This window comes from Lynx canadensis, chromosome F1, assembly GCF_007474595.2.
Source record: "Lynx canadensis isolate LIC74 chromosome F1, mLynCan4.pri.v2, whole genome shotgun sequence".
NCBI lineage: Eukaryota > Metazoa > Chordata > Mammalia > Carnivora > Felidae > Lynx > Lynx canadensis.
Genome location: NC_044319.2, coordinates 65,120,058 through 65,146,977, shown reverse-complemented (window position 1 = coordinate 65,146,977; position 26,920 = coordinate 65,120,058). Strand labels below are relative to the sequence as shown.

General features: G+C 51.9%; 1 protein-coding gene across 2 annotated transcripts in view; it reads left to right on the top strand.

Annotated features, from left to right (window-relative positions):
* Window positions 1-10,861: 10,861 nt before the first annotated feature.
* Window positions 10,862-26,920, top strand: part of CADM3 (cell adhesion molecule 3) — a 31,230-nt gene continuing 15,171 nt past the window's right edge. Inside the window, exon 1 of one of the 2 annotated variants that reach the window (XM_030302752.1) lies at window positions 10,862-10,961. In XM_030302752.1, the coding sequence (XP_030158612.1) occupies window positions 10,880-10,961 (82 nt within the window). In that variant the 5' untranslated portion in view covers window positions 10,862-10,879. The remainder of the gene's footprint in view (window positions 10,962-26,920) is intronic. The other variant, XM_030302753.1, reaches the window with a different exon arrangement.

The window sequence follows — 26,920 nt, the reverse complement described above, 5'->3', positions numbered from 1 at the left end:
AGCATGGGACTGCACTGAATTTACAGATGACGAGGGAGAAGAAAATCAACACCTTTGTTGTTTTGAATCTGAGGACTAATCTTTAAATACCGACTCAATCACATAACATCCTGCCACAAAATTTTTCTCACTGACATTGGGAGAAAGAGAAGACTCTTCGGTATCTGATACGCAAGTCCTACCCTCTCAAATCTAGTTTAGGGCCAGGTCACCAAATGCATTTCTCCCCTTAGTCTCACCCACAAAGTTTTTCAAACAGAACAGCGCACTTACTGTATCCTGAACCCTCCGTCCCCCTCGCCAGACAAGCTACGCGATTCGAAGGCGGTAGCCCACAGACCCTTTGTTTTCTTGTCTTCACGCCATAGTCCTGGCGCTCTGGGTCTATCCAAGGTCCCCCATTACCCCGGGCAACGCAAGAGTAGTTGTATTTTCCTTCACTGACTTAAAGAGATCCGAATTTAAGGGCAAAAAAGAGGGGAGATCTATGATTAAACGCCCTCCGGCAACATACTGCTCTCAGCACCCGTGGGTCAGAGAACCTGCCGTCGTGCAAAGCAACAGACTGTGGGACCGGAAGCCTGGCGAGGCCTTGCTGGCACACAAGCCCTCACCGCGGGTCCCCCAGAGCCTCTTACAGATGGGCCGCGTACTCGAAGGGACGTGGAAAGAACCGAGACAACATCACCTGACCAGAGAGGGCTGAGATTAGCCTCGGATGTGTTTGATGCGTGTGTCTGAAACACGGAGGGCAGAGGAGCCACTTTGGGCCCAGACGCCTGGAAGAGGCTGCATTACGGCAAAGCGACCACACCGAGGGAGCAGAGGATCGGGAATGGCCAGGGGTCAGGGTGGCCACACGAGGGCAGCAGAGAGCTGGCGAGACAGCCGCGCGGGGCAAGCGCCATCAAGGAATCGGAAAGGGAAAATCCCGCTCCAGGTAGCACTTTGTATTGAGTCAGTGGGCACCGACCAAGAATGTACGGTCCAGCCAGGCAGGTGGACAAAGCCCCTCACACGCCTGCTCCGGGGTGAAGGGGGCACAGGGAAAGGTAACTTACGCGTACTGAGTTCTCAGGAGCTTCACACGAATGTCCTCCCCCTTCGCCACAAGCCGGCAGGACAGTCCACGGTAGGTCTAACGCTTAGCAAATGAAAACCCTGGTCTCAGAGAAAGGAGGTGCCCAGCTGGTCCACCCTCAAGCACAGGCGAGCCCGGCTTCCAAAGCCGCGCTTCTGCCCTTCCTGCACTGTCTCTTCAATGAGCCAGGGACGGCTCCTAGAACTTGCTTAACTCTCCTAGAGCAGGACACGCAGTCACTCCTGGCCCATCGTAGTCTGTCCCAACACTAGCCGGGGCTCCCGGGAACGGAGTGAGAATATACGGTGTCGCCTGGGGAGGCAACACTGCTCTAACCATAGCAAGCTCTGGATTTCGAGGGCTGACCAAGATATTGGGACCAAAGTGGACCACACGTGACCAGGAATGAGCCAAAGGGACAGTCTGAAACCAAGAACAGCAGAAAAAGCTACAAAAGAGCTAGGAATAGCCTGTCATGTTGGACTCGCAGCCATCAGGCATGGCCTCATCCACCTACGAGGACCTGTTCGGAACCCAAGTATCTAAGGAAAAAGGATCAGAGAAGAGGTTGCAATGAAAAAAGAACTGGCAGGAGGTTAGGCGTGCGGACACGTTCATACCTGACACCCAGGAGGTTGAGGGGCGGTTGACGGACGGTCTCCGGGCCTCCAGAGGCTGGTGAAGAGGGAGAGATACCATCTTCTGCGAACCAGAAGCAAACGCTTTTAGTGGCAGAGGGAGATCTACTCTGGGCCGAAGGAAAAAGTTCTTGATTGCAAAACTCAGAGCGTAAAACCAAAGACTCTCGGCGTGATGAGTGAGACCGTTCTCTTCCATGCGTTTAGTCAAGCGTTTCTTAAGCACCTATCACGTGCCAGACATCGTCAAGTGCGATATCCTTTGGCCGCTGGCAACACAACTTTGCTCCAAGCTGACAGAGAGCCTCCTCCCTGCTTGGAGATTCTGTCCACAGAAGAAGCGGCACGGGGGACAGAGACAAACCAAAGATGCATTATTGAGATGGAAACCAAACACGATAGGTGGTCACGAGGCAGCGGGAAGGCCCCTCTGGGGAGGTAACACGGAGGGCTAATGTGTGCAAGCAGGAGCAGTTTCGCACAGCGCACAGAGGCAAGGCTCCAGCTCGGGAGGGGGTGGCCAGCGCAGAGGTCGGGGGGTGTTAGAGATAGATACTCCGGCCGGGGGGAACCGGTGTGGCCAGGAGGCTATAGGGGGTCAGAAAGACAGGACAGGACAGGGCCAGGACAGGGGCTCTGCAAACAAGGTTAGCAATCGCTGCAGAGGAAGAGTCAAGAAAACCACTTATTGAAAAACTCAGGTATTTTCTGCTTTTTACACACCTGCATTCTAACGAGCCACTGACACGTAGGGTTCGCTCACCAGTCGGCGAGGAGACACGGGCTGTGGCGTGTGGTTTCTCGGGGCCGTCGGGGTCTAGGCACCATCTGGGGACACTCGTTAATAGCAAGGCGGGCAATCTTCGTTGTGAAGTTGCAGACCCAGAATCTCCCGGGCCCCTGCGGTATTTTTCACAGGCGGATATACGGGCTTGCTGGAATGCGCGGGCACTTTGGAGCCACACCTGCGTTAAGATCTCAGCTCTGCCTGTTAATGTGTGGCTCAAAGGAGATCGCCACATTCCCCGAGCCTCCTCGCTCTCATCTGTAAAACGGGAATCATAACGACCGACACGTCGTGCGTGCGAACGAAATGATCTAGCACATGCCAAGTGTTGGACACATAGCAAGCACTCCGTGAATGTCGAGTGAACAAGTGTGTGCATGAATATATGAACTCCATGCATGAATTAAAAGCTAAATATACATGTTCGCTCTTTGCAACGCTCGCTCTTTTGAGTCTGCAATGTTCTCTACCACCAGCAGAGAGCCCAGGATCTCAGGGAGCGGAGGTGGGGTCCTGGGCAGATACCGGCCTCCACACTCTGCCTCCTACTTAGCCTTTCTTCTCTCTTCTCTGTTCCACTGGCCTAGCTATTCTGAACCACCACTACCCCCGACTCCTTCCCCCCCTCCCCTCCCCTAAAATATAAAATAACTCACTCGGCTTTTCTTCCCCTCCAGTCTGCCCTGAAGATGACCCCCCCCAGCTGGTTGCTAGGGAGACGGTCCGAGTAACAGGTGCCACTGAGGCTGGTCTGTTGACCAACCCTTCTCAGTTGGTCCAGGACTTTCCCATCTTGACACTGCAAGTTCCGGAAGGTGCCTCTGTCCCTGGCAGGCCAGGCCAGCTGGTCACCGTACTTACCCCTTCCTCTACACAACCGAAAGGTGCTGTGCTTCAGGGCACTGTCCACACAGCGTACGGACGGCTGGGTCCTACAGTAGTGTTCTGGGTGTTATCTCTAGCCTGCCCACAGCATCAGACAAGCCCACACTCAGTGGGTCCTACTCGATGTCATGGTGCTGTATCTGTGGTGCCCACAAGGGTCAGGCTTCGGAGTCCAACGATGTGCACCCTCCAGCCCATCCATCCACCACTGCCAGAGTTATCGCTCTAAAATGCAAATCCGGCGCTGACATTTCCCCGCTTGAAACCCTCCGATGGCTCCTCGTCTGCAGAGTTAGGAACACTCTCTGGCATAAATTCCTTGAACGATCCAGCGACAGCGGGCCGTGCTGCTTCTGGCTTTCCTGCTTTCGCGTCCACCGCCCCCTCTTTTGCTAATGCCTCCGTCCGTCCTTTTTATACCTGGTCAACTCCTCGTCCTTCCTTAAGGTTTCCCACAGATGTACTCTCTGCCTCTCCTGGGGTTCTGCTGGGCCACATATGGGACGGCACCATAGCATTTATCCCAGGGTGGAGCAATTATGTGTCTACACGCCGATCTTCCCTACTGGACTCTGAGTTCCTTAAAGGTTAGCTTCCTACTTGCTCATCTCAAGAGCCCAGCACCAAACACTGACATTTTGTTATAGCATTTTTTAACATTCACTCCTATCTTATGATTCTAAAAAGCAAACCATTACTGTCAGACTGGTCTTAATTATCAAGTATTTTGCATCCCTGGAAACGCTCCTTTCCCTGACTTTTGCATTTTTCCCCACAGTAAAATGAGGCTAAAAAATTGGGTGGAAATCAGACATGGGGTGAGAACATCTACCAATCATTCTATTTGGCGATTGAGAAAAATAAAACCTGGGGGTTTACAGATTTTTTTTTTTTTTTTATAGACTGCAGCAAAACAGCTGGGTCAAAACACCCGATTTCAACTAGCATTGCGCATTGGACGTAAAAAACCCAAGAAACTACAAATGAAGGAAGGAAGGAAGGAAGGAAGGATCAGGGAGTTCTCTCCTTGGACATACGGTTTTTTTGTGTTCTTCTAGCCAAGCACCGCTGTCCACCAGGGTGAGCAGCAATTGACAACACTCTTGTTTCATTTTGTTTGTATTAACAAATAGACCAGAGAGCCACTACTCAGAAATTTTCTAGAACTCCTCTTTGAGGAAGCAACATATTAGTCAACCTGGAGGTCATTTACTCTGACTTCCCAGCCAAGTCCTGTTTTCGTATTACCCGACGTGAACCTCCACTTACCCATAAGACTTGGATCCTAAGACATTCGGCTATTTTCAAAATTAAAAGCCATCCTCCAAGGATGAAAATTTTCCACAACTGAATATACCCAAAAGGATGAGGCAAGCTCTCAAGTCAATTCCAAGAATTACAAAAATGTATCTTGAAGAAGTGGATGGAAATATGTTGCATGCCTATTAGAATCCTTCACCTTCTTTTGGACACATTGTGTCTTCGTGAACACATACAGAACTGCAGGGGATATGCCGGCGAAATGTGGTTATATACATGTATACACGCCTGGAGAAAAGATGGTTTATCCAGCCTATGTGTTTATAAATACATCATTAAGGCTACGTGTTTATCAATACATCACTTCAGCTAAATTCAGTAGAATCAACGGAGGTTCTACTATTTTCCTGTTTCTACACTAAGCACTGAGAATAACAAGATTCATGAACTATCATTCCTGCCCTCAAAGAGCTCCCAGTTGGCGAAGGAAAACATACTGACAAACCATGGCAACCCACAACGTAACAGTGGGGGTTGGGACGGGACGGGAGGGGGGTGGTTTATATCGCACATACTGATAGCACCTCGCAAGGAGTGATTATCTCTGGCTAGAAAACTTCACAGAGGTGGTGGCACCTAATCAAAGTTTGGATAGATAAACCCCAGCACTTAATGAGATGGGCAATCCAGGTACAGGAAATAGTATGTGCAAAGGCACTGAGGCCTGAAACGACATAGCGTGTTTGGGAAATTACAAGCCATTTAATATTGCTGGGGCACAGAGAAAAGGACAAGGAGGCTGAGACATTTGTTGCCGAAGCTGCAGATACCCGTGTAACCGAAAATACGTATTTTTGTTTGCAGATGATTCTGTGTGTCTACTGTGTCTCTGAAATACATCAATCAGCCCGTCGCTGAAGCAATAGTGGCACACACATTTACGGCGTGATTTTATTTTGGCCTGAATTTATCACAGAAACCGTCCCCGGTTTCGGCTCCTACTTGTCCAGCCCGATTATGCACACCTCGCACTCGTCCCCCTCTGTGCGCCAGTTGTCCTGCTCTGTCTCCCCTTGCACTGCCTCCTCCCAGATCCTTCCGAGTCCTCCTACTGTCTCTCGGGTCGGCCTCGTCTCTTCATACCAAGCAATGCCTCCTCCTTCCTGCAGGGAGGGAGCTCGCATGACCTCTTCTGAAACAAGCCTCCGGGCTAAGTCCAGGAGCTACACACAGAGGCTCTGGAGTAAGACAAATCAGGTTCCGAAACCCGGGTCTCTCAGCCAAGTCTCTGTGCTCTTGGGCCAGTCACTTGGCTTCTCCAGGCTTTATCTCCACCTGAGGCTCAGACACAACTGCACTTGTGCGTTCAGGGTAATGCACGCTGCCCAGAACGTTCGGGAACACCAAAAGGAATACTAAATAGAAAGAACTTCGTGTAGCACCTGGAGCATGGTTGCCCTTTTAACAGTCGCTGTTAATCATAAATTCAAATTGTCTAGTGGTTCTCATGCCTAAGTCATATGCATACACAGGGCGATTTCATGGGTAGGTATTGACCTTGACTTTGTCTGTTATTCTGATATGCTGTGGGAGGCAGGGCTGCTGGACAAATTCAATGCCAACAATGTCCCCGCCGCCTGAGGTTGGGGGGTGGGGTGGAATTCAGCAAGTCTGGGAAGGAAAAGGAGGCTTTTCTTTTCAGTTTGTTTCTCTCTATAGTTTGATTATTTTAACTTTATAAATACACTAATGTTTTTAAGTGTTGGTGGGGTTTCTGGGCAGGGAGATTTGGACTTTTGTTGCTTTATTTGGTTTCCATTTTGTATCACTAAATACAAAAAACAAAACAAAACAAAACAAAAAACAACCACCTCAACTAATAATCCAAGAAACGCAGTATTTTAGAAGTCATTTGAGAGGCGCCCAGGTGGCTCAGTCAGTTAAGTGTCCGACTTCGGCTCAGGTCGTGATCTCACAGTTTGTGGGTTTGAGCCCCGCACGGGGCTCTGTGCTGACAGCTCGAGCCCGGAGCCTGCTTCAGATTCCGTGTCTCCCTCTCTCTGCCCCTCCCCCACTGGCACTCCGTCTCTCTCATCTCAAAGATAAACATTTTAAAAAAGTCTTAAAAAGGAAGTGATTCGAGTCTGATTGTTTAGTCGGGATTTTAGGAAAGGGATGATCAGAACGCATTCGTTGGCAGAAAGGGGAATGAGCACAGGTTTTAAGGGCAAGAGGACCTTAAACAGTGGATTTGGACCCATTGTTAACAAATGACATAGTCTCGTTACACCTTTGTTTCCTCATGTGTGTGAGGCAGCTAATAATTCCAACCACAGGAGGGTATTTCCAGAACCTCGGTCAGCTACTGGGCGTGTAAAGGACCCAGTGCAAACTGTGGCAAACGACGGGTTCTCGAACGGCCCCTGTGACCATTACTATTATGTGCGTGTTGCTGTCCTCACTGCTGGGCTCTTAACAGGTTAGAATAAAGATGCTGCTTCAAATTGACAATTAACTTGGGGTTGGTATTGGGATTAATAGTTAGAGTCTGTAATAGATTAGGGTTAGGATTGAAATTAGAACTCAATTAAGGTTAGAATGAAAACGTACACCGAGGTTATTATTGAGGATGGGGTTAATTAAAACTGGATAATGGAAGCAGAAAACAGCATGAGGAGCACTGGTTTAGCTGGGTGGAAAATTAAGAAGAAAAGCAACACGGAAACCCACGTGGAGTTTACGGAAAAAGGAAAAGTCGTAGCGACAAGAAGGATTGGCAGAGCAGAACCGAGCCCGGTCTTCCGAGGGGCTTCCCACAGGTGCGATCGCCCCCTCTTGGTGAGTACCTAGCATCCACCCCACTCGGCTGAGGCCCCCTCCCATCCCATAGCAGGAGCAAGAGCAGCGAGCAGCAGCGTGGGGAAAGGAATGTCTGGGGCCCACGCAGCTGCCGCCAGCCCAGCACGGGTCCAGCCTCGCATTCCACACCCCCAGCTCCCCAGGCCGTGGCTGAGTGGACGCCGGAACCCGCCTTCGCCCCGCCCTCCTTCCCTGCTCCCCACCCTCCCAGTGTCCACTGTAGGTAGCGACCAGCTCTTCAGTCCCACAGACAACCCACTCCACACTTTGCGCAAGTCTCTTAGAAGCGCATGTGGTGTGTCACAGCGTCTCCGGGTGGAAAGTCACCGTACGATCACGGTCCAGCATGGGTACTTCGACTTTACCTCTTTACGTGACGGGGATCGTCCTGGTAGGTCAGTCTTGCTCTGTGAAACTCTGCTCCTACTGAAGGGAAGCCGGTGAGCTGCGGGGCTGTGCGCGGCACAAAGGACACTACAATGAGTGCAGGCAAGGTGTGGTTCCCAACGGAGACATCCACACCTGCGGGAGAAACTACCCTTCCGCTCAGACGCACGGGACTGAACAACTCCTCAGTTCGTATACGGCTCGGAAGGACTGACCATGAGTCTCCTCGTTCCTCTGGCCCCCGAGGGCCCTGTCTGCCTCCTCTGTCCAACATGGGTAGCCCCTTTTCTGCACAGCTGTGTGAATGCAGGTAGTCCCTAAACTTCTCCGGGCCTTCCCTTCCTCGTCCGTTCACCAAGGGGCATGAAGCAGGTAATCTGGAAGGTCGCTTACAACTCTCACACTCTTGCATTCTACGATTCCAAAAGCCAATGACTGCTTCGTATTCCCAGGGCCTAAAGTGCTGCCACACTGATACCGATGATGCAGAAAAGGGGAAAGGAGCCAGTAGGAAAAGAGGGTTGCATTCTCATTCGCTACCTCTTCGTACCGTCTCCAAAACGGCTCTCTTCCTACCCTTGGTCTTTATCCCACGCGGTTACGGTAGAGGGTGGGGCCAGACCAACAGCCGTTAGAGAATTAAGTGAGGACAGGCAGACGGGGATCGCGGTGGAGAACCAGATGGAAAAGACGATTAGTTGGAGGCGCTTGGGAACTAATCCCCTATCCTGCCGTCCCTATCCCGCGCCCGTCCCCTGTCACTCCTGCGACACTAACCTGTCCTCTCTTAAGCCCAGCCAGATGATCTCTAAGGCCTCTCCTAGCCGCAAAGATAATACTCTTTAGCCATTAAGACCCTTTAACCAGGAGAGCCTGATCCTTCCCTCCGAAGCCCCATTCTCTCTGAAAACACAGCCACTCCTTTCTTTCTCTCTGTATGACTCAACTCATGCCAACCTGGCCCCACCACCATCTGAAAGGCCAGCCTCCCTTCCTGGCCTCTCCTCGCTCTTGCATTCTGGTCTGCACAGGCTTCAACCACACTACTCTCTCCGTCGTCATCTCACAGAGACTTTTAAGATGTCAGGGAGTCACTGAAATAGGAAAGCAAGCAAGTCAGACAGCCCGTGATAGCCCCAAACTTCTGCAAGTAAGTCTAACTAACTCAGGAAACACGCAAGAGGCAGGCACAGCTCTTCCCCCAGATCACAGAGAGATTCTAGAAACAGAAAAACAGTGGGACAGCATTCTGACCACCTTGAAGGATCTTCCCAGAGAATATGCACTGGCCTCTCTATCATCGACTAACACTTATATGGAGCTTTACCAGTTACAAAGCACTTCCCACATCCTTGTCCTTGAATTACTAGGTGACAGACATCTAAGTCCATCACAGAGGGCTGGGAATGCCCATCTGAGAGGAGGAAAGATTACCCAAACGTTAAGGATTAGCATGGTGAGGCACAGTGACCAGTGCAGAAAAGGGACTGACATCGGAGTTAGAAGACATGTACTCATGGTCTCACGGGACCAGAAGACACTTCAGAGATCCTATCGCCCCTTAACCTAACCACCACTGTGTTTTCTACTGATGACTGGCAGTATAGCCTTGGGAGGGTAGTTAATCCACCTTGGACCTCAGCTGCACCTGTACAAGAAGGAGTTGGACCAAATATTTTTACAGAACCCTAATATATCTAAAACTCTTTGATTCAGAGAGTCTAAAATTTAGGAATATCCCCAAAGCTAAGGCTGAGCAACGCTGACTTCGAGGGGCCTCTCTCTGAGATGCACCAAGACCCTTCCAGAGACACTCAGGTCACAAAGAATACGGCCCACCCCAGGGACGTGGGACTCTCTTCACCAAGCATGAACCCCCTGCCTCTCTCACCCATTCTATATATTGGCCTCAGGGACAAGAGCCACTCTAGCCACTGAGGCATTGCTCCTGAAGGGGGCATCTTCCTGAGGGTCTGCAGATCAGACCATTCACCCAAGAACCTGACTGACTAAAACTTGAGAAGGAAGGGCACGGTCCTCTGAAAGATTAAGAAAAAAGAACAAACATTGGGAGGAAGGGGAGGACAGAGAGGATGAAGCGGGGCGGGGAGGGGGGACGCTCAGAGTTGCTTTGTAGATGGCTCGGTTGGGCAAGAGTCTGAAGTGAAATCAGGTGTCAGAGGGGGAGTCACTTCCTGGACAGGGGATTGAGGGACTGGTGGCCTGGAGGGTTGCAGGAAGAAGCCTTTCAAGGGAAATTGCCCGGGGCCGCACACTGTTGCTGGACAGAGGACTAGGGGCTCTCGGGTCAGAGGAACTAGGGACGTGTGTGTGTGTGTGTGTGTGTGTGTGTGTGTGTGTGTTTGGGAGAAAGGTCAGGGTAACTGGCCACCCAAAGGGAGATGTCGCTGGGCACGCTGTTGATAGGGGATCCCCGGTCGCCAAAAGCGGGAGGGCGGGGCGGGAGGATCTCGGGCCGGTGGGCACGCCCTTGCCCGGGCCTGCAGTGGCCGCTCTCGCCAGCTGGCCCAAGGCCCTGCCCGGCTCCCCTCCCTCCGCCCCAAGCCTAAGAGGGGCGCGCGCAGGGTCCCACTGCTGAGCCAGCCCCCTCCCCGGGCTCCCCACCCGCGCCGGGCTGGCAGAGCTCCCGGGGGAGAAGGTGGAAGGCACCACGAGGGCGCGGAGGGGGTGCGGGAGGCGGGGGGAGTGGGGAATGCGGCAGCTTGGCCCCCCCGCGACCGGCCCAGCCCCCCGCCGCCCCCCCTCCACCTCCAGCCGAATGGTTCGCTCCGAGCGCCCTATTTAATCCCCGCGACTGCAGCAGCGCCCGGCTCCCTCCCGGTCCCCGCCTCGGCCCCGGGCTCCGAAGCGGCTCGGGGGCGCCCGGTCGGCCAGCGTCGTCGCCCACCGCCTGCCCAGCCCCCCGCCCCCGGGGACCCAGGCTCGCCAGCGCGCGCAGCGGGGAGCCGGCCGGGACGCGCCATGGGGGGCCCCTCCGCCCTGCCCCTGCTACTGCTCCTCGCCAGCTGCGGGGCGCCCGGCGGGGCCAACCTCTCCCAGGACGGTGAGTTGGGGGTGGGGGCGCCGGGGCGGGGGCTCCGATCGCGGCGGGGGCGGGGGCAGGGGGGCAGCCTGTGGGCTTTGTCTGGAAGCGGGGGGTTCGGGTCGCCGCCGCCGCCGACGCCGCCGCCGTTGTAGCCGGGCGGGTCCGTCCGGGCATCCGTGCCGCTGTGCACCTGCCGTCCGCCTCGCGATGTGCGTGTGCACCGGGCCCGGGCGGCTCGCGGCCGCCCCGGGTCTGGCCGTGCCGCTGCCCGTGTGCGTGTGTCTGGGTGTGCGCGTCTGTGTTGGTGTCTGCCTGTGCGTTTGTGTGTCAGTATCTGTGTGTATGTCTGTGTCAGTGTGTGTTGGGGGCGGAGTGAGATCTGTCGCCGTTTCGGTCCGGGCGTGTGTCGGGGTTTGTGTATGTCTGGAGGGGCTGGGGAGCCGGTGCAGCCCCCCCCAACTGCTGTATGCAAACATCGCTGCCCCCCCCCGCCCGCCCCCACCCGCGGCGCAGCTCCGAGTGGGCAGGGAAGGGTCCTGGGTGAGGCTGCCGAGGGGGGCGTGGGCAAGGAAGGGGGGGGGCTTCTCCTTGGAGCAAAACAACAACACAGGGCGGGGGGGGGGGGGGGTGCCAGGATGGCAGTGTCCCTAGCGGTGGCAGCAGCTGGGAAAAGAAGCCCAGACAGGAGCGGAGGAGGTGGGGGAAGGTTGGGCAAAAGGAAGCATCAAGATATTTGGGAAGGAGGATGCCCAGAAAACCCAAGGCTGTCCTGGGCTAAGCACGGATCTTCCCAGATTTGGGGTGGGGTAGCTCGCCCGGCCCACTTTGCCCCAGGTGGGAACTCCAGCCTGCTCGGGTTTGTGAGGGTAAGAGACAAGGGAGAGAGTGGGGGGAGCAGGGAGGCGGGGCCAGGGTGAGGGGACTTGGGGAAGAGCCCCTCCCGCCCAGGACCCGGCTATGTAGGTCAGCGCTGTGGGGGCCCCCTCAGCTTTCTTAAAGGCAGCTGACGGTTCATGGGGTGGCAGGGGACAGTTTGTGGGGAGCCCAGGAAGGGAGCCACGGCTCACAGCCTCAGGTCCCCGGAGGTGGGAGGGCAGGCAGTGGAGGGACTAACGGAATGCATCCTCAGCCCAGTCAGAGGAGGGCTGGGCTGCGGTAGGGGGGAGAGGGGACGGGACCTCTGCGGAGCACAGGGATGTGGGGAGAGTGAGGGGGAGGGTGGTGGCTATGCCCGGCCAGATGCCAACGAAAAACAGAGAGAACCGCAGGGGAGGAGAAAGGGGAGGCGGCTCCTGGGCTGTGGACCCAGTGGCCAGCAGGGATGGGCACAGGGCCAGGGCGGGGCGGGGGTGGAGAGGGGAGGGGTTGAAGCTGGGGAGGATGATGTAAAGAATTTCATCTGAAGAAAACAGGCGAGCAGCCTGGGTGCTGGAGGAATCACTCCGTCTCCCCTGACCTCCGCTCTCAGGCCTGTCTGGGTCATGATAAAGGAGCTTCGGCCGGCCAGCGTGAGCACCCTGGGGGTCCATTCCCTAGGGCTGGCTGACTCCTTCCACCAGATACCCATCAACACCCTGAAGGGAGTCACCACTGAGACAGCAGCCCCTCCCCTGGGCGGAATCCCCCTTCCCCAGAGGACCACACTGAGGACCCTACTGGCTGAGGAGGTGAGGGGGGGTGGTCCCAAGGGCCAGCCGGGTGCACGGCGGCAAGGACAGGCTGCCGGGTGTATGTGCCCCAAGAAGGATCCTCTTCTAGGCCTTGACTTCCAGCTGCAGCCCCCGCCTTTTCATCCCACTAGCTGCGTTCACCATAGACAGTGTGACCCAAACTGCACCTGCTGGGCAGTGGGGACTGACGGCCCCAGGCTGGGACCTAAACAGAAAGGAGTCACCCCAGAAAGCTGGGAGCACTCCAGCTCTAGGATGTAAACACTGGAGAACAGAGTAAATCTATATCCTAGCCAAGTCTCTCTTCACCAACCACACGATTTCGTCTTGGCCCTCGATTTGGGGGCCCAGCCCTCACCCAGATGTAAGGTTGAGAGGAAGAGAAATCCTCTGTCCTCGTATTTATAAACATTTCCTAGCAGTGCTTGAGGGGGAAGAGGGGAAGGCACTAACTTTAGAATGGAGAATTTCCAGAGGAGAGGTTGGGAAGTCAGGGATGGGTGGGGAGGGAGGTCTGTTCCCGAGGAACAGTCAAATCGAGCCTCATTTTCCTCGCAGAGCATTATCCGTCTCGATAATGGACATCCGTTTGGTGTGCAACATCTCAGGACTTACTGATGTGGAAGACACACAGCCACACACGATCTTTATCTAAATGAATTCCACCTCTTAGTTTCCAGACCTAAGAAGGGCCTAAGAAGCTCTGATGTGGGAGGTGGGAGCACAGATTTGATGCCCATGGATGGGCATTCTGACCAGGGTCATGCCAAAGATGTGCCCAGTGCCCCTGATGTGGCCTGGGTCCCCTGGCAGGGAGCCAGGCAGTACATAGCTTCCCGGATAATGTTTGCCCCGAACAAGGAGATGCGGTGTGAAAGTTTAAGGACAAGATACCCTAATACACTAATGTCTGAGTAGTCAAGGGTGTGTGTGGAGTGGCTCTTTCCATGCAGAAAGAAAACAGACCTCATGTGCGGCTGGGGTATATAGCTCCCTAGGGTACAGCATCAGGTTTTTAGGGTTCCTAAAGCTGAACGGGGACTGAGAGGCTACGGAAGGGCAGCAGACGATCTCTGAACCTGACCGTGCGTGCTGTGGCTAGAGGCCCAGGGCCACTTTGGACATTCGGTTTCCCACCTGCTCCTTCCTTCTCACACTCCTCCACTAGCACTGGTAGAGGCTGGCAATTCCAGGTTTGCTGGATGCGACACCTGTGAACTTCATGTGTCCTGTGCTGAGCTCTGGTAAGCTCAACGTTCACCACTGTGCACAGCCTTCCTTGGGGTCTTCCTTGTCAACTTACTTCCAGCACCCTGTGAGTTGACCTAGCATAGAGCGGATGGGTGGACAGCCTGCTTTGCTTCAGCTCGTAGCAATTCAACCTTGTCCCGCACTGCCCCATACATGAACATCTTTCCCTTTCCAATGACCTTCCGTCCACTGCCATCCATTCTTCGGCCCCCTGGCCAGGTGCCCAGTGGAGAGCTCATGCCCAATGTGCCAAGAAGTCCAGCAGGCACTCACTCTAGAGCTGCCCACGGGTCTGCCTGGCAGGCCTCTACCGTCCTGCTTCTTCCTTCTTGCAGCTGTAACTGTTCTGTTCCCATGCTCTTCCTGGTTGCAACTCCAGATGTGCTCTTCCTGGCACAGAGAAGTTGAGGCCTTCAGAGAGACCCCGGTACAGCAGAACTTAGCTAACTCCACGCAGAACCAGTCTGTCTGACCAGGGCCCCAAGCTGTGGCTCACTCACTGGCTACCCAGAGCCACACCCAGAACTCTGCCCTGAGCCTGAGCTCTCTCTGGGGCCAAGCAGCACTGCTGTTTTCCGGGGTTCCTTCCAGGACAGTGGTTTTCTCACTTTTATTTTTAAAGATGTGAAATTCCTTCATCACGGAAGTAAAACAGACCAAAGGAGAATTACTCTTGCTGAAAGACAGAAGACAGACCTGTAGCCCTTTCACCCTTCTCCCTGCCCCCCCACCAACACTGCCTAAAATCCCTATGCCCTGGGGCTCTGCCCCACCCAGCCTGGGGTCCTCCGCTCTAAGCTGACAGCAAGGGAGCCAGCTGGCTGGCCTCAGGCTCTCTCTCTCGCTCTCTCCTTCCTCTCCCAACTGAGGAAGACTGGAGACCCAAGTCTAATTTCAAGAGTGCCTTGTTGGAGATATTCCCTGTTCACTTGGAGAGTGACTCACAGTTCTGCAGCCATAAAATTTCACAGATGGCATCTTTTTGGTGTTCTGGTCACTTTGAAACAGCAGACTGGGTAGCTGTGTGATTGCTCTGTAAATCCCTAGATTTGATTTGGGGACTCCTTGCTCATACAACTTGCCTGTAGTCCACATGACATGCAGAACGGGACCAAAGGCTGCTTGTCCTTCCTCAAGTCATATGCTAGGAATAGTATCTTCATAGTCATCACCAGAGAGCCCTGGGGGGCTGTGAGTAGTCACATTCTTTGTTGTTTCCTGCTCCAGTAGACTGCACACTGGCTCTACAATCTCTGTGTTGTCATCTGCTTCTGAGCAACAGAATGTCACCCAAGGACAGTAACCTGGGTTCCAGATTCTCCAGGAAAGCAACTGGTGGCCTGGACTACCTCCTTACTGACTACTGAGTGAAAAATCCCCAGGGCGTTAGAAAGTTTGGGTAATCGTATCTTCGCCTTCCATCCCTCATGTTAAAATTTAGCATTTCCTGATTCACCATTGGCTATAGGCCCATATACTGGAACACTTTGTTTCCTGGATGAAGTCATGTCCTAAAGGTCTATCCATAGACTCTGACAATAGCAATCCCCATGGGAATGCTTATGAGCGATCAAGAGAAACAGACCATCAGAAAAAGAGCCTGGAGAGGCAAGCCATCAGAGAAAGATTTGGGTCTCTAAAAACTCCATCAAATTAAGAATAAACACTCCATATGTAACTGTAAAGCAAAGAAAGAATAAGTCTCAGAGCCAAAGGCCAGCCTCCTCCTCTAGGATCAGCAGTAGTGATGAGTCTTTACAAAGTCAGAACCAGCTGATGTTCAGGGTCCCTATAACCCGAGTAAAAACCCAACCCAATCCTGTTATAACTAGCCCCGAGAAACCAGGATTTCCAGAGTCCTGAACACATGAAACCGTTGAGATTTTTGCAAAATAGAGGCTTAATAAAGCTACATATTCTTCACTGAAGCAACAAGTACTGAGGAGAGAGCCATTTGCCCCTTTACCAAAATTCCTCTAAGTGTAAAGAGACTGACCAAATGTCCCAACTAATGTCCCAAAGACAAATTCCCTCTTAAGAGGACTGATCCACCCCTCCTTTCCATGCACGATGAAGACTGGACTATTCACAGCAATTGTGGGTGCTTCAAGGCACGATGACTTTGATACACTTCATACCCCATCTGGTGATAAGCACACTTTGATTTGCTCCTGCCCTAGTGTCTCTGAGGAGACACAGACTTTGTGGCACTATTTCCCTAATTAGAAGAGATACTGGTTAAAGCAAATGAAAACCCCCTCCACCGCCACTAATACCTACGTAATTGTCGTAATTACTCAGGCGCATGTTGACAAACTCAGTCTCGTGGCGGTCTTGACTGTTTATATAATTTTGGGTGTATATGTGACAGGTTCAAACAAAGCACCTAAGGAGGCCTTTTAGAGCAAGTGATGGGTATAGCATGATCCTAACAGGAGTCCTGATGTCTGTTCTTTCACTTTGACTCCCGGAGAGCTGGCGCCTTAACCCATGATCCCTGTTCCCCTGCTCTTTGCAGAACAAACTGGAGCTTTGAGCTCTCCATGGTGCTAACCCCCCCACAAGCCACCCCAGGCCCTTCTTGCTGCTCTCCGTGGTCCTGCTCTCCCTCCACCCGTCATGATCTCCACTCTCTAAGGTGCAGCTCCTTCCCTCCCCCACCAGGAGCACACATAGCCAGTGAACCTGGCTATGATCCCTGACCTGCTCAACTAGAAAGAGGGGAACAAGCCTTGAGATATAGATATGAAAGGTCCTCACAACCGTCTATACAGCTGTAGGAAGGGGACAGAATGAGCAAGTAATACTGAGGTTGAGAAGATGTGCTGTTTGAAATGCTCAGGAGACCAGGGCCTACAGTGACCTCAGATGGCCTCCAAAGAACTGGATGTTCCGCCATAAATGGAGTCACAAATTAAAAACAGAACTACACATAGTTATGCTTGAGATTGAGATGGTATTGCTCATAATCTGGTGTACCACATATACCCTATAAATGTGGGATGCAAAATGAGCCCTACTCAATTTGTTAAGTACGCCCTTCTTAGCCTGATGACCAACACAAACTGTCCTTTCATGGTGCTAATTTTCTCTTTTCCTTCAACCTTAGCAGTAAATATAAAGATAATACACACTCATGGGTTATCCGAGTAGATAACAGAGGAATTTAATATATGAGACACATCGGAAACAAATATCAAAACCCTGACTCACGCCCCCCCCCCATCTTTACAACCATCTTGTACAGAACTAAATGGCTTTAAATACAGCCATCCTATCCCAGAGCCCAAGTCCTTGGCCGAATCTCAGGAAGCGCATCTTTAAACTGGACTCTGCTACTCTTTCGGGGTATCTGCCAATAAGCCGATGACGTCAAATGCGGCAAGGAGCCGAGAATGCTCAGCCCCTGCCAGTCTGAGACTAGATAGCCTGTTCCTCCCATAACATCAGAACTACACACGCCGATCTTCCCCTAAATGCTGATTTCCCCGTATCAATTTCTTAGTCATAGTTCATATAAGAGTTAACACTTGTGAATGACCTCCAGCAGAATCCAGTTGGGGGGCAGGCTTCCAAGATGAATCTCCAGGGCCCTTCTTCCATTTCCTCCTGTGAAACAAGGAGAAGCTTCATTCCTCAAGGACAGGTAATGGAAGTGATTTATCTCCATGAGCGAGCCTTCAGGAAGACAGACTTTGGGTTACAGTAACAGCTGGAGTATCTCCTATCTACTCTTCTCCCTGAGCCCCCTGTTCTCATGAACAGCAGACGTGTTTCAGAAAGGATTCTAACGCAGGTCTTCCAACATTTTTTTTCAAAATGCGTATCATTCTTCTACGTGAGCTCTTACCTCTGGGATTCCTTAACCCTCTCATCTCTCTGTCTCCTGAAGATCTCCAGGAGAATGATAAGAAGCTAAATAATACAAGGAACTAAAATGTAGTCTTCTCTAAGGGTTTATTTTCCCTTACCCCAGCTAGACCTGCACTAATTGTGTATTGATTGCTAATTATAAGCACCTTTGGCTCATCTACTTCCAGTTTAGGGTCAGAAGGGTCAGAAGCATCACCTTGCCCTAGGGAAAAAAAAGAAAAAGAAATGAAGGCTGCTATCTCAGCCATTCATCTCCAAGCTAACCACTACCTAGCTCTGTACTTCCTTCATGTAATCCCGGATATTAGCAAGGCAGGCTGGAGAACGAGTACTTCCCATGCCAGATTTCCTTGTGAATATGCAGATCCTAGCTTCCTACATTTATTTGTCTTCTTCTGTTGCCCAGATTCTTTGCTTCCAATCCTGACTCTAGAATTCCAGCCAAACCCTCAGACAGGGTACAAAAGCTCCAGAGGGTGAACAGGTTTCTTGAGTCTCTGACTTAAATACCTGAGACTTCTTAGAAACCCAGCAAGACTCTAATAACTACATCGGTGACAAGTAACCTGAGACTTAGCACGGCCTAGATCAACCTCTGAAGAGCCCAGGGCCAAGTTCTCCTGTTATTATGAAACGATGGGCCAGTTTGGCCATCTGCTCCTAATCATTTGTCCTTCGGCAAATGCAAAAATGACAGGACAATTGTACTCATTCTTACTAACTCTTAGTCTAATTCCTCAAGATGATGAAATCTTTCCAAAGATGTATTATATGTTTTCTCCTCTCATCTCTATCCTATCATCTCAAACAAATATAAAAACCACCACCACTAAGCCCCTGGGCCTCACATATTCTCATTTATCCTCCACGGCTGCTTCATGCCAACTCTCTTCTGGTTTCCAAGCCCTGGAGTCCAGTGTCAGTGACAGATGGCCTGAGCCTCAGCCCTGGGGAGAAAAGGATTCTGTCCCTCTCCTGGGGAGTCTGAGCAGAAGAGGGAGCTTGAATTCTGCTTTGGGGAGAATCTCTGAGTTTAAGCCATATGGTTTTCTGGAAGTCAGGGATTCTGACTAATAATGGGCTTGTGAAAAGGGCTCTGTATCTGGGTCATAAGAAAGGCTGTGTATTTGTGTCAGAAAAAAAAATAAAAACAGATATGAATAGTGAAAGCTGTAGCCTGTCATGTGTGTTGAGGGGCACAGGCTGAATGAGAAAGAGGGTAACTAGGTTGGGATGTGTACACATTTTGGAGAACAAAGTTGAGTACATACCCTCGTCAGAGAGAAGATACTCAGTGAAGGCTTAAGAAAAGAACAGGAGATCGGTGGGTCCCCATTCTGGGGACTGTGAGGTCTGCAGACTCGGAAGAAAGTGTCTATTTCACAGAAGTGTTAGAATCCCCCAGGAAGGCACAAAGTAAGGCTAATCGGACAATGTGCCACCCTCTGGAAAATACATTTTTTAGGTGAGAAACGGGAAAGGGAAGAGACTAAATCTGTTAGGATGAGGGAGGGGGCTGGAGCGGTGTAGGCGTGTGGAGCAGAGCACAGTTTTCTTTATGTCACGCTCCTCACCGCTGCCCTGAACCTGCCATCCACACCTCGACTCTGATCACCCAGTGAAGGGAAACGGTAAAAACAAGTCCGTAAAACCAGAACCAGCAGAGATGAATCCTTTCTTGCCTGACTTCTAACAAATTAAACTTTTTCACAGCATTGTTTCCCCCCACACGCCAAGCCATCAGCCTGAAATATCTAAAGTAGGACATAACGAGCAAAGCAGATAAGTAAGTTGAGCCTGTTGAGAAAGGGGGTCCATCCACACCCTTGAGCAGGCACGGAGGGTCTGCGGCCGGGACTGCGGTCTCTCCTCCCCAGGGCGCCCACTCTGTGTCTCCCCCACGCCCCTGCCCTACTTTGCCCCTTCCCAGTTTACGGGAAAGCCCCTTACCTTCCCGTAAACATATTTTCCCACGAGCTAGACAGAATTCTGCCTTCACTTACCCCACACTGCCTCTGTTACATTTCCTTTCCCAAGCATTTTCTAAGATGGGAGAATGTTTCCCAGTTCTACGCCAGCAAGGTAAATTTAGGGAAGGAGCGTGAAGTGTCTGCGCTTGGTTCAGGGGGACGGGTAAGAGTTCAGACCAAGTCCGGCTTCCTGACTGCTGCATCAGCATGCAGACCCCGGGTCGCACCTGTCCTGATGTCTGTGTGTGTGAGCGGGAATGAGGAGGTGGGGTCAAAGGGCGCTCCGAAACCGGCTCAGAGCTACCACCCACGGGAATGATGTCATGCCCCGCCTTCCGAGCTGCACAGACCCCAGCCACTCTCCCCCAAGCCCTTACTGAGACATCCTCTTTGCTCTGCCCCATCCCCTCCCAGCCTCTTAGTGCAGAACACTAGACGCTTGTCCAGAGAACACAGCCTAGTCCTGGAAGGACAAGAGCTAAGGCTGGGAAGGGGCGCTTTGGGGATCAGATCCCCTTCCTCTCTGTCTCCCAACTGCAGTTCTTGCTACAACACAGTATTGGCTACAGAGGGGCTTGTTTTGGTTGGGGGCCAGCCCAGGGCTCCCTCCCAGTGCTAATGCACCGAGAACACTGACTCAATAGCAAATCAAAGCAACAGCTGTCCCCACCTCCTTCTCTGCCACCCACTTCTCAGTCTCCGCTCCTCGGAATCTTAACTAAGCCTCTGAGGGGCCCCCTCAGCCTACCACAAGCCCACTTCTGCCTCCAGATTATTCTCTCTCCTCAGCTCCAGAATAGGACACACTCCTCTGCTTTCTCCTCTCTTGGAGCCGGTTCCCTCCTCACGGTCAGCTCGGCATCCCGCAGCCGGCCCCACCAGATGCCAGCACACGCATGCGCACACAGCCTGTCCTCAGTCAGCCTTTTTAACAGCTCCGGGCATGGCAGTGCCTTCTGCCCCTTGCTGTCCTCTTTTGTGAGAGCCGGAAGCGGCCAGTCAGGCCCTGAGTCTGTGAAGACGCCCTTCTTCACAGCTGCAGGAGCCCCCACCCCACCTCACTCCGCCTGTAACCTGCCTGGCACTTAGGAGCATTTCCCTCCCTTGAGGTCTGGGGTCCTGGGGGGCCTCACTGCAATACACAGAGCCCTGGGGAGCAGGGGGGGGGGTACATGTCACGGAAAGTAAAATCATACTAGCTGACAACTTAACCTCTGAATTCATTGGCCCACAAGGCTGCTATCAAATGACAGGAACCACGGGAGATGGGCTTCTAACCACGGCTCCCAGACACTGCCTGTGTGACCTTGCACGAGTTCCCTAACCTCTCTGAGCCGTGGTTTTCCTTCTTTATTTTTTTTTTAAGTTTATTTATTTATTTTGAGAGAGAGAGAGAGGGTGGGGGAAGAGCAGAGAGAGGAGGACAGAGAGAACGAATCCCAAGCAGGCTCCCGCTGTCAGGGCAGATTTCAACGTGGGGCTGGGTCTCACATACCGTGAGATCATGACCTGAGCCGAAATCAAGAGTCAGACGCTCAACCCATTGAAGTGTCCCTGATTTTTCTTCTTTAAACTGAGACTTGTGGGGCACCTGGGTGGCTCAGTCAGCTAAGTATCTGACTTCAGCTCAGATCATGGTCTCACGGTTCGTGGGTTCGAGCCCCACATCGGGCTCTCTGCTGTCAGTGTAGAGCTCTCTTGGGATCTTCTGTCTCCTTCTCTTTTTGCCCCTCCCTTGCTTTCTCTCCCTCTCTCTCTCTCTCTCTCAAAAATAAACAGACATTTAAAAAATGAGATTTGCCCTGGATGCTACCTCGCATTCTTATCGGCTGTAAAAGTCTATGCTTCTAAGAATGATAGAGGGGAAATATTTGGGGGAAAATTAGGCATAACAGAAGGAGGAGAGGAATAACTGAAGTGTGGCAGTAGGGAATCAGAAAGGATATCAGTTCCGTCCTCCGTCTGATGGAATCAAAAAGATCTTAGGATTACCCACCTCTGGCCATTAGGGGTCAGTAGAAAATGACCAGACATGCAAATTGATGGCTGGGTTTTAGGAAATAGACAAAATATATTTATTCATGACATGTCGAAGCTCGCTACTTTTTTTCTAACATTTGGATACAGCAAAACATTTGGAATAACTAAATTTGTCTGGGGTGGGGTTTTGTTTGTTTGTTTTTGTTTCTTTTGCGGGGCTTTTTTGGTTTTAGTGAAAAGAGGGTTAACACACAGATAAGCTTTTTGTTTTAACCCCACCCTTACGCCCACCGCAGGCCAGCTAGCCAACTAACCCAAAGATTCCCTCCTCCTCATTCAGCCTGGAAAAGCTTAGCCACACACCATTCCAAGCCCAGGAAACAAAAGCCTTTCATTTTCAACGACCTGGTTAGGAATGAACCGAAAGGCATCTATCTGCCAACATTCAGCAATAAACCTACCGGAGCCTGCATCAGCCCCTTCCAAGCCCCAATCTCTTGGATTATCTAATGGTGCAGGACTCCTGGTTCTGTATGTCTGAACCTCCTGGCCACGCTTCACCAAGCCACGGGGCAAATCAGCCCGACAGGCCCCACTTCTAGTGAAGGCTCCGTTCCCCACCTCTAGTTACCATCTATTTTCACACAGATCCCGCATGCCTCCCGGGACAGTAAAGCAAAGCTGAGAGAATAGTGCCTTCCAGGCCCGGGAGGCTGCCGGGAGCCAGAGGGAACGGAGATAAACAAGGCTCCAGGAGGAAAAGCCAGACAGCAACAGAAACGGACGGAGGCAACAAGGAGAGAGGTCCCAGGGGCCCAGCCAGAGAGAGGGTGGAGGGAAGGCCTAGGTGGAGGGAGGCCGCGGGTCGCTGCAGCGGGGCCGAGCTCTGAAGCAAGCCTGAGCCCCTGCACATGTGAGCTGAGCTGGGGCACCCCTCAGGAGATCCTGCAGCCCGTGAGGGGCCAGAGGCCCCTCCCCAAGGAGCAACAGGACGAGCAGGAAATACACCTGGAAAGACAGACGGTCCCAATTGACAGAGTAACTCCCACCGCTTGCGGCCCCAGCTTCTGCCCGACTGCGCCGTGGCACGCTCGGGGCACACTCGGGGCACCCTCGGGGCAGGACAGTTAGAAAGGGACGGAAGGCAGAAGGAGAGAGCAGAATCCCCAGCAGCCGCAAGAGGAACTTGCGAGTCGAGTGAAAGTTAAGAACGAAAAGAGTTCCTCGTCTGATCAGGGTCTCGTGTTCTAAAGTGACGCTCCCCAGATCCTGGAGTGAGCACCTAAGTCAGCGCTCCGCCGGGATTGGCCCACCGTCCTCCCAGTGCAGAAGCAGACGCTCACAGTTAAGGAAAACGTGGCTCTGGGCAAAGAGAAAAGCTCCAGGGGCTTTTGAGTTCCGAATGTGATTTCGCCACGCCCGTTCTCTTCTGTGTGTGAACCAAATGTACACAGGGATTCACCACGTAGCTCAGGTCAGGGACGAATCAGGGCAAGATGACCCGGCCCGGGGGGGAGTGGGGGGGCGGTGGGGGGCAGCGAAGGGTGTAGGAAAACGATCCTAAAAGTGGGTCCCCTCAGTATTTTGGGCCACAGCCCCCAGCGTGTTTTTCCCTTGGAGATAACACTCCTCCACCCACCTGTCATGGTAGTCGTGAGGAATAACAAGTAGGCTGGGACGCAGAGTATTTTTAACTCTGGAGTTACAGAAATGCTGAGTCACCATCACCATCATCATCACCATCACCATCATCAACTCCTACTCGGGGAGCTGGCTTTCTCTCATCAGGGAAGTGGAGCTCTGGACCCAGGCACCAGCAAGGCCAGCAGCGGTCACACGAGAGAGCTCTGTCCCTGTCCCAGCACCCCGCACGTGCACCTGTGACCGTGTCACAGGCCAAAGGGCAATGCACCGTAGGTTCCCACAGCAGACGTGCAGGGGAGACATGAACCAAGCAATCAGGGGGTAGATACGCTGGCACCTTTTCAAAGACTTCCCTCCCAGCATCACTTAGAGTGGAGACACGCTACGTTTTCATTCATTCGTGCCACTCGTCTATTTATTCGACAAATATTTCTTGAGCACTTACTATATGCGAGGCGTGTGCTATGAGCACAACACGAGTCACGGGTGTTTTCAAGGGCATATCACTAAGTCTCCAACAGCCACCTCGGCGGCTCTTAATGGGAACAATCAATCAGAAGGACATGGAGGGGGGAATGAAAGGGCTACTTTGTCCTTTAAAATACTACGAGTCCTAAAGATACTGGAACGCTTGGGTAAATAAACCAAGAATTAAGGAACCCCCAAGGCAACTGAGGGCAAACAAGACACTCTTTTTGTCTTCAGCCCAGACATCAGACTGCTAGGAAAACGTGAGGGGATTCTGTTGGCTTTAACTAAACACATCTGCTGCTGGGTTAACTGAGAAGTCCCCCGTTGTAAGGCTCTTAGGGGTGAATGAAGGATCCCCCAGAGGTATAGATGAAGACACATGAAGAAACCCAATTAACAATGACGTTCGGTGGGCACAAATCATCCTATCACCACACAAGCGTCCGTGCCCATCTTGCTACAGTTACTCTGCTCGACTGCAGGCGAGCAGTGTGAATACTGTTTAGGTGACCCGCCCCTGGCCAGCAATGGCAGAAAGGAACCTTGACCCCATAACTCCTGCACCACCAGGACCACACACGCGAAATGCACGCTTCTGCAGAGGGCGGTGGTGCGGCAAAGCTGTGCAGAGAGTCTGGGCTTTGCAGTCGGAGGGGTCTAAGGTGGACAGCCATCCCATCCCCACGCTCTCCGGCTCCATCATATGGATGAGTCACTGAACTTTTCTGAGTCTTAGTCAACTCATCCTTCACATATGCATAATAACACCTGTTCAAAGGGTTGTTCTGGATAATGAATATAGAGCCCTAACTTGGATCTTGAAGCACACAAGGTGATCAGTAAATATCGGTTCGCACCAGAGCACGTCATTAAAGTTTTCTAGGGCTTCAGCCTCTGCATGATCTACCCTCTTCCTCGTCCTGTTTCTTCCTATCCTGTTTGGTTTTGCTGTTTCCTCTCCACTGGCAGATGTTGAGCCTAGTTCTTACAATAGAAGATGCCAGTCACCTCTGATTCATTTACTAACGACGTATTTATTAAGCACCTTCTGTGTGCAGCATGCTGCCTCAGGGGCAGTACTGAACGCAGAGACGAACGGATGTCAACCCTACCTGCAGAATCTTTATCACTTAAGAGGGAAGCCAGACTTGGAGCACAACACAGAGTGATGCATAATTTAAGACGAGTACATAAAGTGTTGTAAGTCAGAGGAACCGGAAAGTTTTTCCACCTGGGACAATCAGGGAAGACTGCTCAAAGGAGGTGCCACACAGAGTAGGTTTTAAGCCCGGGAAGAGCTTAACGCAAGGAAGGGTGGGGAGCATTATCAGCAGGGCTACGGCAGGAAAGGAATGTAGGCAGGAAAGCCAAGGGTTTCTAGAAAGACCTCAGAATGGCATCATGTCTGGGATACGGGTGGGGTAAAGGAAAGACAAAGCTGAAGGGCATGGTCACATCAGACTGTCCAGGATCTTGAAGGCCAGGCTAACACATCTGGATGTGACCTGCAGACAACGGGAAGGCTTGTAAGCAGGAAAACAATAAGGCACATTTGGCTGGGATTCTCCTCACTGCTTTTCCCTGCGAGGAGCCTGGGCGCCCCTCACTGGTGGCTCTGTGGTCCAGTGTCTGCATTTCCTTCCAATGACCCTGCCTGAGCGGAACGTTCGCAAATTCCACTGCAAAGGCCATGCCACCCTTTCAGAGCGCTCCAGAGTTCTCCCTTCCAGTCGGGAGTCCAGTGGAGGAATTTATGCTGATGTCATAAGTGGCCGGCACAATCTGAACCCAGAGGCCCGAGACTTTCGCAGCCCGCGTCATAACTTCTGCTAGTTACCCATGTTTCTGTTAATAGCATTGCAATCGCTCGTCCGCCGCCAGGAGAGTGGCCATTCAGAATTTATCATTACTGGTGTACGATGTTATAAACCCAGTGAGAAAACTTTCAGGCATACCACCCGATAGGTTTCAAGAGGAGACGTGAGATCATAAGTCCCTTTCGAATTAGAGGGAGGAATATCATCCCAGCAGGAAAAGAAAGAAAAGAAAGAAAAGAAAAGAAAAGAAAAGAAAGAAAAGAAAGAAAGAAAGAAAGAAAAGAAAAGAGAAAGAAAAAAGAAAAGAAAAGAAAAGAAAAGAAAAGAAAAGAAAAAAGAAAAGAAAGAAAGAAAAGAAAGAAAAGAAAAAGAAAAGAAAGAAGAAAAGAAAAAAGAAAGAAAAGAAAAAAAAGAAAAGAAAAGAAAAGAGAAAAGAAAAGAAAAGAAAAAGAAAAGAAAAGAAAAAAAAGAAAAGAAAAGAAAAGAAAAGAAAAGAAAAAAAGAAAAGAAAAGAAAGAGAAAAACACCTAAAACAGCTCTCTCTTCATCAAGTTCTTAAAACACGCTACAAACCAGACTGGAGTGAATTCCACGGACATCTGGACGACAGATGCCATTTATCGGAGACTCTTCCTTTTAGTGATCAGTCCCCTCACCTGAACAATGGAGTCTGGTCTGAATGCCCCACCTGACCACTTCAGGTGTTCATCCTATACAGGGGAGAAGATGCTGGCAAAATGTAGGAGGAGGGGAGAGATGAGAAAAAGATATGCAGGGAGAAAAGCAACTGAGGAGAAGGCAGCCAGAGAGTACAGACGAAAGAAGGAATGCGGAGTGGGGACTGAGTCCACACTGTGGGAAGCCCCTCCTCTGCCTGAGGGAGAACAGCAGAGCACAGCCCCAGGAGTGACAGATGAGCCACCAGACCAGAGCCCATCGAGGCGCTGAGAGGCCTAAGGTCACTAAGAGCTGAAGACACAAAGGTGAATACGGTCGGTGGGTCGGTGGGTCGGGCCCCAGCTGTTAACCAGCTGGAAGTTTAGACCAGGTTTAGCCTGATAGGTAAACAAGTGACGGCAATACAATGGGTGGAAATGCCACACGAAGAAAAGAGAGCTGTTGAAAAGGCTTTGAGAGCCCCAAGGGAGACAGGGCATTCTTGAGGGGTGTGCTGGTCCAGTCCCTGGATCCCTCAAGACCTCCTCTCTACAAAGCGATTCTGTCGAGTGGCCTGGGCCTCAGGGTTGTTTTGACATTAAATGAACTCGGGGCTGAAGACCCATCCTGCAGACTGAAGGTCC